This window comes from Ambystoma mexicanum, chromosome 10 (genome assembly GCF_040938575.1).
Source record: "Ambystoma mexicanum isolate Mex_15411 chromosome 10, UKY_AmexF1_1, whole genome shotgun sequence".
Classification (NCBI taxonomy): domain Eukaryota; kingdom Metazoa; phylum Chordata; class Amphibia; order Caudata; family Ambystomatidae; genus Ambystoma; species Ambystoma mexicanum.
In genome coordinates, this window is record NC_090932.1 from 10,590,465 (window position 1) to 10,610,625 (window position 20,161).

At 47.3% G+C, this 20,161-nt stretch overlaps 1 protein-coding gene across 1 annotated transcript in view; it reads left to right on the forward strand.

Moving 5' to 3' along the window:
- Window positions 1–20,161, forward strand: part of LOC138491098 (probable cation-transporting ATPase 13A4) — a 1,104,196-nt gene that overhangs the window by 712,623 nt on the left and 371,412 nt on the right. The window contains exon 18 of the mRNA XM_069617413.1: window positions 11,002–11,126. Coding sequence (XP_069473514.1) covers window positions 11,002–11,126 — 125 coding nt within the window. The remainder of the gene's footprint in view (window positions 1–11,001; window positions 11,127–20,161) is intronic.

A 20,161-nucleotide genomic window follows, 5' to 3' on the forward strand; every position in this document is an offset into this window, starting at 1 on the left:
TTTCGCCATTTCTTGTTGTAAAGGTCCTTCTTGAGATTTAATTTGCATGCCACACCAGGTTTGGTCCCTTTGTTCGTTTTGTCATTGGTCGGGTTCACAGCTGAAGCCTGCCTCTGGCTCCAGCGTCTGGTAGGGCAGGAAGCGAGGGAGGTTCGCAGAACTCCTTTGGCTTAATCCCCTTGGTTACAGGAATGCCCCCAAAGGTGATTGGCCGGCTGGTTGTCCTTGGAGGACAGCCACCCTGGTGTGTGAGTGACAGCTAGGCTGCGATTGAATGGGAGAAACCTGCATAAAAGCGAGGTCTTTTGCTTGGAAGGCAGAGTCGAACACTGGACGAAGGAATCTGAAGAACTTGGAAGCGATGCCTGCTGCAACTCCTGGACCGTTGGTTTGCCCGGTGAAGCCCTGCTGCAGTGCTGAAGCTCCGAATTCGCCTCCACTAGAGAAGCCCTGCAAGGACGACTTCTCGCCTTGGGTTGGTGGGACCAATCAACCCCAAAGCGAACTCGTCTGCACATCCTCTCGGTGCTGGCTGTACTTCCATTGCTGCTTCTGGAACCGATTGCCAGTGAGAGGAACACCAGAATCGAGTGTCTCGTTTTTAAGTCAGACCTGAGCTCCAGGAAGATCCTCCGGACTCCCAGGAAGCAGGACTGACCAAGTCTGAGCCAACTCAACGGAGTGCTGGTCCCTAGATGCGAGGAACACCCATAAGGTGTCTGAGAACCACGGTGGTGCTATTCGCGAGAAGCTGACAGCGCAAAGTGCTGTTGATCTGAACTTTGCCAATTGCTGCCACCCACCTTGGAATCATAGTGGAGGAGTCCTTCAGACGTCCTTCCTCTTGTCCACAAAGCTGAGGCCCAGGAACAACAGGATCTGCCATACTACAACATAAACAGAAGCCAGCTGGAACCAATTTCTTCAGATCTAAGGTACTGTGACTAAGGGGTACTTAGCTCTTGCTGTGTAGTTTGCGTGCTCTCAGTTGAGACCTGCCATGCTGCATTTTCCAGAGTTGATTGCAGCTCTTCCTTTCACAAGCCTCCCAGGTTGTGGCCCAACAGTGATTCCTTTTGTAACAAAAACTCTCTATAACATTGTGCAAGACTTTTTACTTAGCTTCAAGAAGAACATCAGCTCCCCTAGACTTTGCTCAAGTGACATTGGCTGTCCTGGCTCCCTGATAGACCCTTCTTACCTCTGACTGTGTTCTTGATCTATCCCTCAAAAAAGTCATACATGCTTTACTTGTATAGCTGGGAAAGTGTTAATCTGCATTGCAATGGGGGGTTCAAAAGTACTTCGCAGTTTGAGAAACTTGTTCATCATTGTTTTCCCCCTCTAACCTTTTCCTTTTTGACACCAAACTCAGTATTGCTTTACATGTGTCAGTGATATATCAATGTCCACACTGTCCTAGTATTTAAGTCACCTCAAGGTGTAGGCAGTGTCTGATTGCTATCCCAAATGGGTATCTACTGATTTATTGAAACTGAGAGTGTGTATTTTGAAATATATTTTTAGGGTTACATGTTTTGCTCCCTTCTAAAGAAGGCTTATTCAACTGACTGTTAAATTAATAAATAATTGTTTAATCAAGAAACCTCGAGTGTAAGTGTTTATTTGGATACTTGTAGATTCACAGTGACATGTTATAACCCTACAGCTCACATGCACCCCTCTTGAGATAAGCCTGGCTGCTCAGTCACTCTACCAACTTGTGTAGTAGATGCTTATACCAAAGGTTGGGTTAACTATTGCCAAGACGACAAGGCTGATGCAGTCTCCCACAGGGTACTGCATACAATCCTACCCAACAACGGGCCAAATAAACAGTAGAGCTGGGGTATTTGGCTCACAATAACCTTCTACGTGACGGCAGCTTGCATCCAGGTGGATGGATGACCAACATGATAAAATGGGGAAACGTCAGTCAAACGGCTCAGAGATGGTCCCAGGACCGAGGTTGGAGGAAAAGAACAGCAAGGAAGGACATCTAGCAAACAAACTTTAAAAGTTCAGCCAAGGTACAAAGGCACAAGCCAGCCAATATGGCCAAACCGGGTCTTAAAATTCAACAGCTTTTTGGTGCCAAAATCTTCCAGCATGTAAGTAAACCTACAGAGTTCAAATGCACTCCGCAAAGATCCGGCAGAACCATGATGTGGTTGGGGTCTCCTGGATAAACCCATGCTTATGGGCTGGACTACGCATCCCTACAAACACACACCTGGTCACTTAACAATGCTTTGGCCCAAAAGCACCAAACCTTCAGGCCCACCCTGCTGGATATGTAAAGGCCAGTTTAGGGTCAGGAGCTAGTTTAAACCAATCTAAACCACTAAAGAGGTTGCAGGACTGGGCTCAAAGTGAGCCATATGTTCACAACTGCTATTTAATGCCTGTCCCGGTATTTTCTAAGACAAAGTGCGTCAGAGCAGGACTTAAAAAAATACATTAGTACCCCAATTGCTACCAAAAAGGTACATTTTTATTTATTTTATTTATTGCGCATTTGTCAGGTGTTTATACACCAACTAAATTGTGTTTCAAAGCGCCCACATGGCAACAGGGAGAGAACATGGGATAGAAAGACAATATATACACTGGAGGAAAACGACAAACCTACTAGGCCTTGTGAGTATTCAGAACGTGCAAGTGCAGAGAGAGGAGCGGGGAAGAGGGAGTGGGGGTAAGTGCTGAAGTCTGCATGCTCGTGAGTGAGCAGTAGATGTAAGTGTCAAGTATAGCAAGTGCTACGGAGCGTTGAGCTGCAATAAGTGGATAAGTGCAGGCCTACAGTGGCATAAGCCAGTGGGTGCCGAGGCAAGTGCTGTGTGAAGCGGAAGCTGAGGTGATTGGGTGTGGGAGACCAGGGCCCTGAGAACACTTAAGTGCCCTGTCACCAATCACAGCGACTGAGGAAAAGAGGAAGTGAAAAGGAAAGTCTTGAGGAGCTTCTGGAATTTGAGAAGGTCTGGCTCAAGACGAAGAGGAAGGGGGAAGTTGTTCCACCAGCGGGAGCCAGCTGAAGCAAGATATCGGCCTCCGGCCCTCTGTTTAGAGAAATGCTCCACACACAGAGAGTTGGTATCAGAGGAACGTAGAGGTCTAGAAAGAGAATATTTAGTAAGAGCAAGTTGCAGATAGTGAGGTCTCCAGCCCCAGACAGCCTTATGGATGATGCAGAGGGATTTGAATTTAACGTGTGCAGCAAACGGGAGCCAATGAAGAATTTTTAGGCAGGAGAGATGCGGTCCCTGGGCTTGAGGACAAGGATATGTCTTGCTGCCCTATTCTGGATTAGCTGGAGGGGTCGTAGGGAGGAGGAAGGTAGATTTAAGAGAAGGCTATTGCAGTAGTCAAGCCCAGAGAGAACAAGAGCTCTGGTAACATTCAGCTTCTGGGGGAAGTGAGAAAACAGAGAATTCCTTTGAGAAGGAAGAGTTGAAAGTTGGACTTCCTGGCAATGTCCAGGATGTGACGGAGGAAGGAGAGAGAGAGAGGAGTTGAAGATGACTCCAAGGTTTCTGGCTTCTGATGAAGAAGGGGGAGAGCCCACAAAGATTGGGCCAGACTGAGGGGAAGAAAGAGGGAGCAGGGGTCCCAATAGGAAGGATCTCAGTCATGGTGGCATTGAGACAGAGATCATTGGAAGTGCACCAGGACTGGATGGCAGATAGGCAGTCTAGGATGATGGAAGAAGCAAGAGGGTCAGCAGGAAGTTTGAAGAAGAGTAGAGTGTCGTCTGTGTAGCACTGTAAGTTCAGGGAGAAGGAGGCAATGATGCGTGCCAGCGGAGCAAGCTAAGTGTTAAAGAGCCAGGGGGAAAGATTGGAGCCTTTGGGGACACCACAGGTGGGGAAGGAGGTAGGCGAGGAAAAGATGCCCATAATAACCTGGGACGGATGGTAAATTAGGAAGGTCAGCTAGTCCAGTGCCTGCTCTGAGATGCCCAGGATATCATAGAGCCATTTTATGAGCATGGAGTGGTTGACCTTGTGTCAAAGGCAGAGGAGAGATCAAGTAGAATGAGGACAGCTTGGGAGTTGGAATCCAGGGATGCAAACAGTTCGTCACAGGTGTTCAATAGAGTAATTTCCAAACATCTGGATGCTCAGATTCCAGATTGATGGTAGTGGAGACCACCACCCAGTTCAGTGTGTGAGGTAAGTTGGGGGAAGTCCAGCTTCTCCAGGAGTTTTCCAAGGAAGGAGGTGATAGAAATAGAACGGTAGTTAGCTGGACACATAGGGTCTGCTGAATTTATTTTTAGGAGGGGGTGCACAAGGGAGTGCATGAGGGAGGAGGCAAACGATCCAGTAGCAAAAGAGTGGTTGTAGAAATCAGCAAGATCAGGGGCAAGAGAGACAATGTTGTCCTTGATGGTACTGGAGGATCAGGGAGAAACCTGTTTGGAGGAGACCTTCGTAGAGCCGACAACTCTGGTGACCTCGTCGGGTGTGACGGGGAGAAGGAGAGCAAGGAAGGAGGAGGTTGGGAGGCCATACGAGGTAAACGGGGAGGAGAGGGTAGCAATGGTGCTCAGGATGTCCAAGCGTTTTAGTGGTGAAGTGTGTGGCCAGTGCCTTGCAGGGAGTCTGGGGAGGAGGAGACTGTGGAAGAGTTGGCTAGTTCCCTGCAGATTTGAAAGAGTTCAGCCGTGTTGTTGGATGCCCCAAATACTTGTGCAAGGATGTGGGCCCTTTTCTTGCCACGGATGGAGAGTCTGTATTGCCTTTGGAGCAGGCGGCAGGCCAGTTTGTCAGAGGTTGAACCTGAGGTTTGCCACTTTGGTTCCGCAGCTCTGCACTTGCGTTTCAGGGCTGCAAGTTTGAAGTCGTACCAGGTATTACGCTTAGAGGTGGGTTTCAGGCAGATCCTCATGACTGGGGCAAGAATGCCCAGAGTGTTAGTAATGGCCAGATGGAGGTTTCCGAGAGCAGAGTCAGAGGTAGAGTCAGGAGTGGGGGGAGAGGGGAGGATTAAGGTGGATGCGAAGGCAGCAGCTGACACTCGTTTCATTGGACAGATGTTCATGAACAAGGTTGGCAGGGCTGGGGGATGTTAAGTCAGAGGACAGAGGGGACCAGGTAAGAAGAGAGTAGAGAGTGGTCTGACCAGAAGAGAGGTGTGATCAGAAGGGGGGGGAGAGTGAAAGATCAGAATGGATGACGGCATCAAGAGTGTGTCCTGCTGAGTGGGTAGGTCCAGATGGGAGAATGGAGAGGGAGGGTGAGGCGCAGAGGTCAAGGAAGAGAGGATTCCAAGTGGATGTTGATGTCGCCCAAGCAAAGGGGTTTGTAGGTGGTAGTGAGGAGAGAGAAGCAGAATTCAGTACATTCAGAGAGTAACCGGGTGGTAGTGCCAGGAGGATTGTATATAGAGGCAATGGTCTGAGAGGAGGGGGGGTATGACCAATTTGCAGACCAAGCTCTCAAAGGAAGAGTAAGTCTGGGTGGGTATGAGGGAAGAAGGAACGCACTCAGGGAAGATTAAGGTAATCCCACCGCCATCCCGGTTAGGTCGTGTCTTGGAAATGATCTTATAATCATCGGGGAGAAAGGAGTCAAAAGCAATGACTGAGCTAGCTTTGAACCATGTCTCGGTAAGAATGAGAATGTCTTGGTCAATGTCTTCAAGAAGGATTCAGATATCGGTGGAGTGTTTGTTGGCTGAGTGGGCATTGGTCTCCGCCTTTTGAAGGTTTTTTTCGAGGAGGAGTACGGGAGCAGGGTACACCAGTCGGACAGGGAGGAACCGAGAGAGTGGTTGGGGGAGAGGCAAGTGAGGAAAGGAAGTTAATGAGGGACGACATGCACCTGTCAAAGAGAAGGAGGTTGGGTTGAGGACCCTGAGCCAGGATATTGTCAGTGTGGTAAATTTAATAATAAAGTGTGGTGATGAGAAGCCCGTCAAGAGGACTTCCCACTTGGTGCCACCATTAATGGGAAAGAATGTGAAAGGTGAGAGAGTAGAGATAAGATGAGGAGTCCATAGATCTGGGGCGGGGACAGAGAAGAGGATGTCAGTAAAGAGATGTGTGGAAGTTGGGCTGACATGTGTCTGTGAAGGGTAGGCAAGGGTTGGCAATCAGGATGTCTTTTTTTGTGCTTTATTCTTCCAGACTTCGTGTGCGAGTGAGGGTAGGTGATAGCGTAGCAGTTAGAGAGGATAGGCGAGATGGTAAGTGCCATCTGAGTGGCAAAGGATAGTTGAAGGAAAAGAGGGGTGGCTGCACTGCACAGTCCTAGCCCAAACTCACCAGATGGCCTAGTAGTTACAGGAGGGGCACAAAAATGCAATGCAAATTGTGGGTTGCAAGAGGTTAGATACACACCTGAGTTCGAAAATCAAACTGAGCACAAACATGCAGTACAAAATGTGGGGTGCGGAAGATTGTGTCAGGCAGAAAATCAGAGTGAGGCAGACAGTTAAGATTCAGGTTTGTTAGTGAAGGAGGCAGTGGGAGAGTTCAGCCATCACTCAATTAACAATATGGGGAGAGTATGGAGGTGCAAGGGCACAGGTTTGTGAGGTTGCCAGCTGCATTGGGAGGTTCCTCATGGTTCAGGGGAAAAATGGTGGGTGCCCTCCTAGGCCCGTACAGGCATAGTCAAGAGCCTCAGGTGTGGGCCTTGGGAGGCGGGCTGGCTAAAGCCTGCCGGATCAGGGATTGGCTGGTATATTGGGTGAAGGTGCCAATCGGAGCAGCAGAAGTTCTGGAAAGGTAAGAGGCAATCTGGTTCCTGCATGGATGACCAAGGCGGCGGCCATGTTGGTTGGGATTCAGGAATAGGACCCCTCGGCAGTGGGGAGAGTGTAGATGCAGCACAGGCTGCAATGCTGATAGAGGATCACCCCCGATGCACAAAAAAGTGCCCGTGCTTTTCAGTTGGTTGGAGCGCTTTGTAAAATGCAATAAAAGTGCAAGGCATAGCCCACAAGGGCGTACCTTGTTGTCTGATGTTGTCTTTTTTCATCCTTTCTTGGGCTACTAATGCAGTAAATCTGCTTGCACCCCTGGTGAAGCCATAATTAAACGTACAGCTTCCAGCAGCCTACACTCTACCACCAATATAGGGTGATAGAATCACCCTGGGGCCAAAATGGTGTGCTTCAGAAGAACCCCTGTCCTCAGAGGCACGTGGGCTTTCAAAGGAACATATTTTTAAATTTAAAAAGGGGTTTCTCTGGTGGGGGACTTTAGTAGAAGTGCCTTTCAGCACAAAAAGAGATCTTGCAAAAAACAGGAGGGGTTGGGGTAAAAAATTTAGGTAACCTGAAAAAAGGGCAGTAGAACCCTCAGCATTGTAATTTTGCCCTAACATTGTGGTATTGACATTTTCCCTCCCAAATCCAGCATAAATACTGCCCAATACCTCAACAGGTAGCAAAGCCCAAGAAGGGGAAGATTGGCCCTCAGAATTCCCCCAAGCCTCTGGATATAAAATCACACAGATTCCCAAGAATTCCCAGCAGGGCAAAGATTCTCTGTCTATGGGGAAACCCCGTGAGCAGTGTGAGAAAGGCATGGAATCAAAGTAAGACAGACACAAGTGATCACAGTTCAAGAGGTGTTTATTTAACTGTAAAATGGGTGAGATAAACCCCTAATCTAAATCTAAGATGGGAGCAAGCTACGACCATCAAATAATAATACAGTCCTAGTGGAGTCTAGTCAAATAAAAAAGGGCCTATACTAAAAAAAAACTATTATTGCCAATCCTTAGCGCTATGCTACAAAAGAGTGTGGGATAATGTTCACAAGAAAACAAAGAAACGTTCAAAAAATAAGTCAGGATGGCATGGCTGGGGTCTCCCTTCCCCATGTTTCTAGCACAGGCCAAGGCGGGACTCTTGAGCACAGCACACTCCTGGGCTTCTCTGACACAAGCTTAGTTACCTTCCTCAGTATCGGGGGCCTTCTGTGCTCAAGTCTCTCCTCCTGCAAAGTCTCTTGCCTCAGAGGGTCTGATACGCCAAAACTAAAGTCCCTTCGGGTAATTTTTACGTGGGGTGAATACCTGTCACCCTTGGACTTCCCTCATCCGGGCTCCAATCCTTCTCTCAATTTTCAGCCTCCCTCAGTCGGGCTCAGACCAACCTCTCACTGTGGACATCCCTCAGCCGGGTTCAGACTTGTCATCACAATGTTCATAGGTGTTTTAACACTGCAGGATTCACCTCCCCTGCTTTTCCAGCCCCCAGTCAGGCTTCACACATTCACAGTTTCCACAGCGTTTCCCTCAGCCGGGCGCAAGCGCCTGTTTCACAATGTCAAAACTCTGGTAATGGGTTAAGGGCTTTCGATTTTACAAGGGATTTGGCTCGACCCTTGTATGACCACCTTAACTCTCTATACCGGCCTTCTCTATAGCCTCTTGGTACTTGTAGTTTTCTTTCTTCCCAATATTCAATATTGTTTATTCAAAGAGGGGTACCAGCCATAGATCTTCGACTTCGCGGCCACGTGGCGCTGGACCACTCTTTCTCTGGTAGCAATGTGGTCACAAAAGACCTCTTATCTAATTATCTTCTTACTGTTGCCACTGCAACCTTAGGCGCAACACATTTCGTGCGACTATCAGCTTCTTCTGACTCACTTGGCTGTGCTAACCTCATTGGCGGTTCCTTTGCTGCAGGAGTCAAGAATGGTACAGCAGTGTCAACCTCTTCTCCCAGCCCTGGCTATCAGTGCGGGAGGGTACAGGTTTTGTGGGCCTAGGTTGAAAAGGGCATGGGTGACTCCCTCCTTGACGTCCTTTCAGGTCTCACCCCTTTCTTCTCCGTTTGAACTGCCGTCCTGGAATGGCTGCTTCCTCGTGCGTTTGGTCTTGCCCGGAGTGTGCTCTTGTGCTCCGCCTTTTATCCCTTTGGGGAAGGGAAAGGGTAGTCAGGTGTGTGTAGTTGTCGATAATTGCCAGACTCTCCCTGACCCTTGTGTTGGGACATGTACGGTAAACGGCTCGGGTATTAGTCTGTTGTCGTTCAGGCTGTGAGTGCTCGTGGACGAAAAGGGGGGGATAGAGTTTCTACATTTCCTACTAGACGGGATGGGGAAAAGGGGTCACAAGGAAGGGTATACCGCGTCTCAACCTTCGGTGTCCCACTTCCACTCTCCGATGACCCCCCACCCAGGTGATCCTCCCGCACTGGTCCACCCCCAGGAACTGGATCCACTAGTGATGGCTGCGTCCTGGCCACCTGGATGACAGATCCCCGGGGACTACTAAGTGAGACACCTTCAGGTTTCTCACAGAAGGGACTATACAGGTTCTGTCACGCTGACCTCCCCGGTCCCTATATTCCCTTCGTCTCGGGTGTATGGCGCCCTCTACCCCTCAAGAAGTGCATCTTGCTGGCTCCAGATGTCGGCTCGATAGTCGTGTTTCTTTTATGTATTTATTTGCTGTATTGTGACATAAACACATGCATACAAGATTCTTCTGAGCGCAAAGTGCAGGAACTCCCAAGTAGGCTTGCTTGTAGTGTGGCATCGTGGTTGTACCTCCCGAGGGACAGCAAATGGGAATCAAGATTGCCTTCAGGAACCACCCCATCCCCCCACTTCAATTGGCAGCCCAAAGTCCGGGACCACCTAACATGACTGACCAGTAGGAATGATTGCTGCGTGTCTTCCCTTTCCATATCCTTGGCTGCACTTGCTTTTCCTATCTGTCTTTCCAGGAAATGATTGGACCACAACAATGGAGTAAATTAAATACAGGTGCCCTCTAGGAGCCTACCCTGGCGTAGTGGTATGACGGGTCTCCTATGGTGGAGCTGCGGGTCAACATGTTTAGTAATGCGTTTCACCTGTGTGACCTGTGCAGGGGAAGTGTGATGCATTCTGGGGGATTTCATGTTACCATGGCTTCTCCTCCATGGTCCACCCTTTCTGGTGCAAGCCAGTGGGGAGAGGTGATGGGTGGTCACTTGTTACTCACACTATGTCCTGAGTGATGGGAAATGTTTCACAGGCACACCTGAGAATGGCTGAGTACCCCTCATGGCAATCTTTCATTCTCTACTCTAGCGTTTCCAGGACCAAAGTGGTTACATTGTCGGCCCCTGGCATTACTGAGGGCTGCAAGACATTGCAGCATTTAAATAAACCTACAGTGTGGTCAGAAATAGTCCCCGATGGTGCACCATATTCACTCACACACCCCTTCTCCTCCCTGCCAGCATACAGGACACATGCTTGTGACCTCAGTGCTGCTCTATACTTGCAGCTGCGCAATTGCATATATTTGTGTGTCTCCAGAGCTGCATGCTCACTAGGTCAGCAGCATTGCCTACAGGTGAAGCATGTCTGCAGGAGCTGTTGGTGGTGACAACCAACTGTAGTGATGAGTGCTGCGTACTGTGGCGCCACTACAGTAGCATTTCCAAGAGTGAAGCGTGTACTCAATGTAAGGTAGCCTTGGTTTAACCATGTTTGGCAGGCACACCCTTCCAATGCTGAAGAAAGATGTACGAGTCCTTTGTAAGGTCCTGCCCTGCTGATTGGTGTCTTTGGCATGATGATGGCAATGATGATGATTCAGTGATTATGATGATGGTGATGCTGACGATGACTGGTAATGATGGTAGCGATGATGGCAACGATACCGATGATGATGGTAATGATGACAATGAGGATGATGGTAATGATGATGGTGATGACACCGATGATGATGGGGATGATGGCAATTACGGTGATGATGATGATGAGGACAATATTGAGGACAATGATGATAATGATAGTAATGATGACGATGATGATGGTAATGATGATGGTGATGGCAACGATGATGGGACCGATGATGATGGGGATGATGGCAATTATGGTGACAATGAGAACAATATGGAGGACAATTATGATAATGATGGTAATGATGACGATGATGATGGTAATGATGATAATGATGGTAGCGATGATAGAGATGGTGACTATGATAACGATGAGGATGATGTTTATGGCAATGATACGTTTTCCTTGTTTGTTTTCAGGGAGGCGGTGGAGTCCGATTTGACATTTCTCGGGCTTCTGATCATGGAGAATCGACTGAAGTCCGAGACGAGGCCCGTCCTACAGGTGCTCAGCAAAGCCCGCATCAGAATGGTGATGATCACAGGTATGTGCTCCTTTACAAAATGAGGTTATGTGCATTAGGCACAGCTGAGGCCACGTGCGCTCTGTTGGTAGGGGGTTGGTTCATTGCTGGTATGATATGATATGGCATTTATAACGCACCTATACACAAGTGTTTCAGGGCACAATACTGGAAAGGTGGGCCTTGTGATCTGGGTTTATACAGTGTTTCTCTTGCTTTGGGTTAAACACCTCATTTGTGTTTTGCATGAAATCTGTCGATCAGTCCTGAGGTTTCAGTCCAGTCTCAAAACTTTGCTGCTGGGCTGATGGTGCACTTCTTCTATCCCTGCGTGTGTGGTTGGCCCAGAGGACGTGCTCTAATCCTTATGACCTGGTTAGTTCTTACAATTGTGAGAAACCTGAAGGTGTCTCACCCGCTAAACCCGGGGATCTGTCATCCAGGTGGCCAGGACACGGCCATCGCTTTTGGATACAGTTCCTGGGGGTGGACCAGTGCGGGAGGATCACCCCTATGAGGGGTCTTAAGGGAGTGGAAGTGGGACACCAAAGGGTGAGGCGTGGTATCCCCGTCCCTGTAACACCTTTTCCCCATCCTACCTAGAAGCTCAATTCCCCACCCCCCCTCCTGACTCAAACACTTTCTCATTGACAGTTCACCATGATCGACAACGGACTAACACCAGAGCAGCACTAACACCAGAGCAGTATGCCTGACATGTCCTGACACCATGGTCAGGCAAAGTCAGGCAATTACTGATCATTTCACACACCTGACTCCCATTACACTAAACCCCATGGATAAAAGGCAGAGCATGAAAGGATACTCTGAGCGAGAAAAAGCACAGAAGGAAGCAGCAGTTCCAAGATGGCAGTTTTACACAAGAAGAAAGGTGGCGAGACCGGAGAGGGTTGCAAGGAGGGAAGTGCCCTTGACCTCTTTAAACCGTTACTTTCAAGAACCTTGGAAAGTGAGAAGCCTAAGACCGGGTACTAAGGCTGAACAAACCTACACTGTGCATCAAAGGTATCCGGGGCTCTCCTGTGTCGATAACCCAGGCAAGGAGGAGCGATTGCTGCCGTGGTACTGTCTTTGGCTCCTACAACAAAGTGGCAGCAGAAAAACCAGCAAAGCGGGTGAGTCGGAGAGACTGATAAAAAACCAGCTTGTATTTGAACCACGGTTGCAAGCGGCAACATTATATGAAGAAATCCACAAAGGACACTTTGTGAAACGCATGTGATGAGCGGCGTGAACAATCGAAAACCAAAGGAGCAAATGAACTTTGAAAGGCCAAGTAAGATACCATGTACAGAGTGGTCCGGTACCACGTGGGTGCTCATTTCGAAGGTCTTGTATCGATGTGGTCCTGCAACTGTGCACATTCGAAAGTCTTCGATAAGTGTAAAGTGAACTGCAAATGGTCCGATTGGTCCGACCCCGGCTGAGGGGGATCCAGAGTGAACTGTGAGTCACCTGAGAAAGAATATTTGCTGAACATTAAAATAAAGGGATCTGAGCCCGGAAGAGGGGGATCCGGAGAAATGGAAAAGGGATTTGAGCCCGGCTGGGGGGATTCAGGGTAAGACACTCAAATTAGAAAATCGTAAGAAGAAAAGAACGTTCTGTTCTGTTTTGTTTTGTACATCATGGGATTTATCACCCCCTTGTGAAAGTTCAATAAACACCCCTGAATGGTGGTCACTTGTCTGTCTTACTGTATACTTTTTAGGTTTGGCTAGTTAATGGTGCTTTAGCGCCACACACCTGTAAGCTTAAACTATTGCATTAGTGCACAGATAGGGGAGATGGGTTTGCGAAGAGGTAAGTACAGCTTGCGGGTGCTTATTTATTCACTCATTGACTGCCCATGGCCATGCTAATCTCTATGCACATTGACTACCTATGCTCGCCCATTCCCACTTAGAACTAATCCTCTTGGGGTCTATTTGAGCTGGCTCTATCAGGCAGGAATATCAAGCTTTGTGTTGTGCCGGGGACTGCCAGTGGCATTTCTAAGCAGCCTTCTGAACGTTACTGGGTTCATTGCTGCTGTAAATGAGCTCTCATTGTAAAGGGGATCTCTTAAAGAAGTGCTCCTTCAGCCACATGATTTCTAAGCAGCATGCATTTCGTTGCATCTGTTCCTTGCACTGAAGTTCTGTACAAAGAAGCATTGACAAAGCCAAGAGTTGTGGCTTGTGTAAAGGTATAGAATATACCATGGATACTTTCTACTTTTTTGGTATCGTGGGCCTATTTCATACGGGAAGAGACAATATAATCTGAAAACAAAACAAGGAAATCCGCTACCCCTCCCTTGTCCATGTTTAGCAATGACCTTGGGTATGATTAGTGTAAAGGTTGAAAAAATCCAACACACATCTATCAGGAATCAGTTAAACAATTTAGTATAGTATAATTCATTGTAAAATACAGAACATGCATCGAAAAATACATATGACAATACAAACAAATGGATACAGTCACTTTGCATAAAAACCTGGAGGTCGTAAAAAAATGTTTAAAACACCTTATACTATGGAGTTAGTATATGATTATGACGATGTTACCACAGCTAAAAACTCATAAAGCAACTAGGTTCTGGTGAACACACCACCTAGACACACAACCACACGTGGTGCCTTTTCTGTACTTGAAGGGAATTTATTTTACTCTTTTTTTCCTCCTTTTGTTTTTTCCTTTGTTTTTGTTACAAGGCACTATATCTCTACAGTACAATTCCCTCTGGATATTATTCAAACTTGTATTGTGTGCAGAAAAAGTGGCACATGAAACAGACCTAATCACTCTAAAGCTGAGTGATATGATTAATCGGTCAGACTGTGGGTCGACACGTGTCTCTGGCCCCAGCAATGAGATCTGTCTATCCTAGACAATCCCAACTGCTCGCCAAAGGGGCCTTGGTCATAGAGAAACTTGTAATCGGTGCAGTTTATTGTTGATTCGCAAGGGTTCTGATTTCATATGGAAAACTGTATAACTAGATAAAGAATGCCATATATCCCATTAAAAACTGATCTCGGACATACTAGCTACATTCCTCATGTAGGCCACCTGCACAGCTCACCACTGACCTCTCTTTCCTTTCACGTGTTTAGGGCAAGTTTCTTTATGCATTTTCTTTTGATGGATTAAATCTCCATCACCTTCTGAAAATTCCTTCAAAGAACAAGAGCTTACATTATTGATTTGCTCTATTCATTTCTCAGTAGGTGCTGTGTCCTAATCAACTAGAATAATGACCTTTTTACTTCATTTTCCAACTCGTCTGGGTATATAGAGAACCTGGCATAAGTGGGGCCAGCTTCCCTTAGTCTTCTTTGCGTTGTAGCTAGTATGCCAGGGATCCGTTTTTAATGGGATATATCATATATGGCATCTTCAAGGTCATTGTTAAACGTGTACAAGGGAGGGATAGCCTGTTTCCTTGTTTGTTTTCAGATGATATTGTACATAGGTATTTTTTTATTTATGTATTTATTTTAATTCTTCTTACCGCGCCTAATCGCCCGCAGGCCTCAAGACGCACACCAAACATAGACAAGACAGACAGTCAAGAAGAGCACAGGATTTCGGAGAAAAGAAAAGTCTTGAGCTTCTTTTTGAAGTCAGGAAGTGAGGAAGAGAGCTTGAGGTGCAGAGGAATTAATTTCCCCATGGCAGAGGCGATTACATCAAACTTGGTTTTCCCAAATTTGGCCAGGTGAAATCTGGGCTGACTGAGTCCAGCCTATTCTGATGACCTAAGGGGTCGTACCGGTGCATAACGGTGAATGTGCTCAATAGGATAACTAGGAGCTTGATCATTTAAACACTTAAAGGTAAGTGTAAGGATCTTGAAAGAGATCCGGTGCTTGATGGGCAGTCAGTGCAGATTTTGTCTGGCTTCAGTAATAGAATGCCGTCTTGGAAGACCCAGAACTGCTCTCATCTGCAGGGAGGCCAGGTTGGATTGGGCTGTGCCTGCTAAAAGACTGTTAAAATAATCTAGGCTTGAGTTAACCAGAGCCGAGGCTAGGATGGATATATTGTTGACAGACAGAAAGGGATGCAGAGAACCAAGTTACTTATTAATTCAACCGCATGAGGCACGAGTCTGCGCCACATGAGGTCTCATGGTGAGTTCTGCATCAATGGTGACCCGAGCATTTTGACAGTCTGGACCACGGGAATAGAGACGTTTGAGATAGAGAAGGCTGCATAATCGGGGTAGAGAGATTTTAACATATGGCCAGAAGCGGCGATAAGAATCTCTGTTTTATCAGTGTTTAATGCCATGGAATTCTGGGTCATCCAAGAATGAATGAGAGTGTAGATGGCATTAATAGCATCAGAATCGACACAATGCACGCCAGGCAATTCAAGGATGACTTGGGTGTCATCAGCATAATGTATACAGTATACAAGACACCCAGGTCCTCAAGCAGCAGGAGCAAAGGAAGATTATAAATGTTTAAAATATCACATATGCCTTTGCTATGCAGCCCTGACGTCATATGCCCATATAGTGACACCATTTCCTAGCTGTTGCCAACTTACAGCCAAGTACCTTCATTATGGTAGTGCCTGGCAAATGACTATCCTATACCTACACAAACCTAAAAGTGTGTGTTGTATGGTCATCCCAGGGTATGTGCGCGATGACACCCTCCCCTTTCTGAGTGGCGTCACTGTGCGCACAGCAACGTTCCATTATGACAGTTGGATCCTCCATATTAGCTGTCATTTGAACCCTTCCCTCAGCATTCCCCATGTTCAGGTCTTCTTTCCCTCAAATAAACCTCTACAATCCTAAACTACATTTTGACTATATTTATTCATTGGTCATTCTAAATACGCCACAGCAACCTTTGTATACAGCATCTAATTGTGACGCTTGGAGAGAAATAAACATTGGAAGGAGTTGAAGAATGAGTAATGCTCAAGGATTTAGGGTCAGAAATAAGTGAAGACCCAACACTAAGGAGGGGACACGAAGGATACAGGTGACAGTAACTTCACATTCACGGTGAGCTAATTACAGGATGGAACTCCCAGGGTGGGTAGTGTTCCGGTCGGGGCTCACATTGGGTCTCGGGAAACCCACTAACACTCTTGAGGCCACCAGAGAGTGCCTGTGAGGGAATTCTGCCCCTCTGGACAAGGCTAAGGCTGCTGAGAGTCAAGACTGGGGAAATAGCCTGTGAGGCGCAGTGGGCAACCCGCCTGCCGCGCTACATATGGAGACGGTTATCTTTTGCCATAGAGGAGTGGATTCCAGATGAGGGGGTCAGCGCCCATACTGAGGGATTCCCTGCATACTAGTGCAGCGAGGGCAGGGCATGATGATGGAGATGATGACAGGCTCCCCGGTTTTCTTATCCTCCTACTTACTCACCTGTTGTATCTACTTACCTGCTGGAGGACCATGATGAGCTACTACGTACCTGAATCTGAGTCCTCCAACCTTCCTTTGGGTGCAGCAGTGGAGCTTCTAACTTCTCAAGTGTGCTCACTACCAGTACTAGGTCATTGTCAGGCAAGCAAGCCCAATTAGTAGCCCCTAATGTAGCTAATTTGTGAATTGCCAATTTCAAAGAAAGTCATATCTATCCCCAGTGAGGAACTGGAGAGTATCCTCACTTACTTTTCCCCAACGTCGTCTGCTCACGTGGCCAGGGAAAGGCCACTGCTTTTGGATCCCAACCCTAGGGGTGGATATGTGAGGGAGGATCACCTGAATGGAGGAGATTTGGGGAGTGGAGTGAGGATGTCCTTGGGTGAGGGTATCCACCATTCCCTTTTCATAATGAACCTTCAGTCCCAGCAGCCTTTGTGGGTTACTGTCTTCCTTTTCCCTTTACTTCCTTTCCAGGTGGCCCTAGGAGATGCCATCAGTATATTGGCACTAGGAAGAGGTTAAATAGGAGGATATGTCCTTATTCACAGAGGGTAAACACGTATCAACTGCCTAATATTGTTTCAGAGAAATATCAGGCCATAATAGTGTAGAAGCAATCGAGAGTTGTGCATATTTCCCCTCCGTCACACCACTCTAGTACTGGGATGAGGAAGAGGTGACTAGGAGTCTTACACACTAACATTCAGTCACACCACCCTAGTACTAGGACGAGGAAGAGGCGACTAGGAGTCTTACACACTAACATTCAGTCACACCACCCTAGTACTAGGACGATGAAGAGGCAACTAGGAGTCTTACACACTAACATTCAGTCACACCACCCTAGTACTAGGACGAGGAAGAGGCGACTAGGAGTCTTGCACACTAACATTCAGTCACACCACCCTAGTACTAGGACGAAGAAGAGGCAACTAGTCACACCACTCTAGTACTAGGAGGAGGAAGAGGCGACTAGGAGTCTTACACACTAACATGGAGTCTTACGCACTAACATTCAGTCACACCACCCTAGTACTAGGACGAAGAAGAGGCAACTAGTCACACCACTCTAGTACTAGGACGAGGAAGAGGCGACTAGGAGTCTTACACACTAACATGGAGTCTTACGCACTAACATTCAGTCACACCACCCTAGTACTAGGACGAGGAAGAGGCAACTAGGAGTCTTACACACTAACATGGAGTCTTACGCACTAACATTCAGTCACACCACCCTAGTACTAGGACGAAGAAGAGGCAACTAGTCACACCGCTCTAGTACTAGGACAAGGAAGAGGCAACTAGGAGTCTTACACAGTAACATTCAGTCACACCACTATAGTACTAGGACGAACAAGAGGTAACTAGTCACACCACTCTAGTACTAGGACAAGGAAGAGGCAGCTAGGAGTCTTACACACTAACATTCAGTCACACCACCCTAGTACTAGGACGAGGAAGAGGCGACTAGGAGTCTTACACACTAACATTCAGTCACACCACCCTAGTACTAGGACGAGGAAGAGGCGACTAGGAGTCTTACACACTAACATTCAGTCACACCACCCTAGTACTAGGATGAGGAAGAGGCGACTAGGAGTCTTACACACTAACATTCAGTCACACCACCCTAGTACTAGGACGAGGAAGAGGCAACTAGGAGTCTTACACACTAACATGGAGTCTTACGCACTAACATTCAGTCACACCACCCTAGTACAGTAACATTCAGTCACACCACTATAGTACTAGGACGAAGAAGAGGCAACTAGTCACACCACTCTAGTACTAGGACAAGGAAGAGGCAGCTAGGAGTCTTACACACTAACATTCAATCACACCACCCTAGTTCTGGGACGAGAAAGAGGCGGCTAGGAGTTGTATACACTAACATTCAGTCAAACCACCCTGGTACTGAGACAAGGAAGAGGCTTGAAAACTATTGCGAGGGTCAGGCATGTCCAACAAATAGAAATTGGGGTCAGGCAATTGACAGCAAGGACTTGCACCTGCAACCCATAAACAGGTCACGGGTGCATAAAAGGTGGAGCTGCCAGCAAGGAGGGGAAAACCAGCAGGAGAGAAGCTGGGCTGGGAGAGAGCAGGGAAGCTTGGCACGAGCAAGAAAGAAACCTGCCCAGGAGGGAGCTGCCAAGGAGAGCCCTTCCTGGAGGCCAGGACACCGGTTACTACAGAGGAGACACTGTGATGCCAGGGCCGGAGCGGGCAGTGAGAGGGTTAAGACTGCTACCTTTGCCTTGTGCTCACAGCTGGGACTGTGGGGCATTGAAGACTCCCAAGTGCTGCAGGCCATCGCTAGCATCCGCAAATGAAGAGCAAAGCTACCGGGAACACACAGCGAGGTACGCCGGAAGAAAGAAGAGAGAATGCCCAGAGGAGCGGCCGAGGACCGGTGAGTGAATTGAAGGGAACACTCATAGCGGGCGCTCCTGGGGCTACAATTGGGCACATGGTAATGCCGGATGAACTGAAACGTGTGGTAATTGATGTTGAACCCAAAGTGAGGGGTTTTTGATTATCAAGCAAGTTGCAAACTATAAAAGAAAGCTTTCATGAGTCTACCAATGGAATGAAAGCAAGTGTGAAACACAAGTAATGAACATTTATGAAGTAAATGTTTCTGAACCACGTGAATAAGCAAGTGATGAACAATTAAAACAAAATGATGAAACTTTATGAATAAAGTGCAAAGTGAATGTAAAGCAAAGCACAGATGTAGTGAGAGGGAAACCTGTAGTGGCACCAAAGCCTGTAGAATACCAAAAGCTACAGGTGAATAATAGAGTGCCAAGGGTTATCGATTGCGTGACCTGTAGTGGGTGGATTGTGTAGTCCGACAACTGCGCCTAGACCGAGGATACCCTGCTTGGAAAAGCCAAGGAAAGTAAAGATACAGAGGCCCATATTCTCATCTTGGCGCAGTGAAGGTGCTAAACAGTACAATTCACTGCGCGAAAAGAGGACGCCCAGGCTCCACTGCTATTCTCAAGTCGGCTTGGGCGTCCTCGTAGAGCACAAAAGTGATCTGTGAGGATTGCGCCTGTTTTAAGCTGTTACGGGCGCATTCCAATCTCGGCAGCATTTTTATAAAATAATGACAGATTTGTTATTTTACAAAAATGCTGCCGAGAACACAGATTAACATGTTCCTATACACAAAAGTGAGCAGCTTCAACATTGCAGGATGTTGAAGCTGCTTGCTTTGCTTTAAATGTAAGTGTTCATATACACATGTGCGGTGTATATGAACATTTTCATTTAAAGCGAGCAGCTTAACGTTGAAGCTGCTCGCTTTGGTGTAAATGGAAGTGTTCATATACACCTGTGCGGTGTATATGAACATTTTCATTGAAAGCGAGCAGCTTAACGTTGAAGCTGCTCGCTTTGGTGTAAATGGAAGTGTTCATATATACCCGTGCTGTGTATATGAGTGGTGTATATGAAAACTTTCATTTACACCAAAGCGAGCAGCTTCAACGTTGCAGTATGCAACGTTGAAGCTGCTGGGCTTGGTGTAAATGGAAGTGTTCAAATACACCCGTGTGTTGTATATGAACACTTTCATGTACACCAATGCAAGCAGCTTCAATGTAACATTGAAGCTGCTTGCTTTGGTGTACATGAAAGTGTC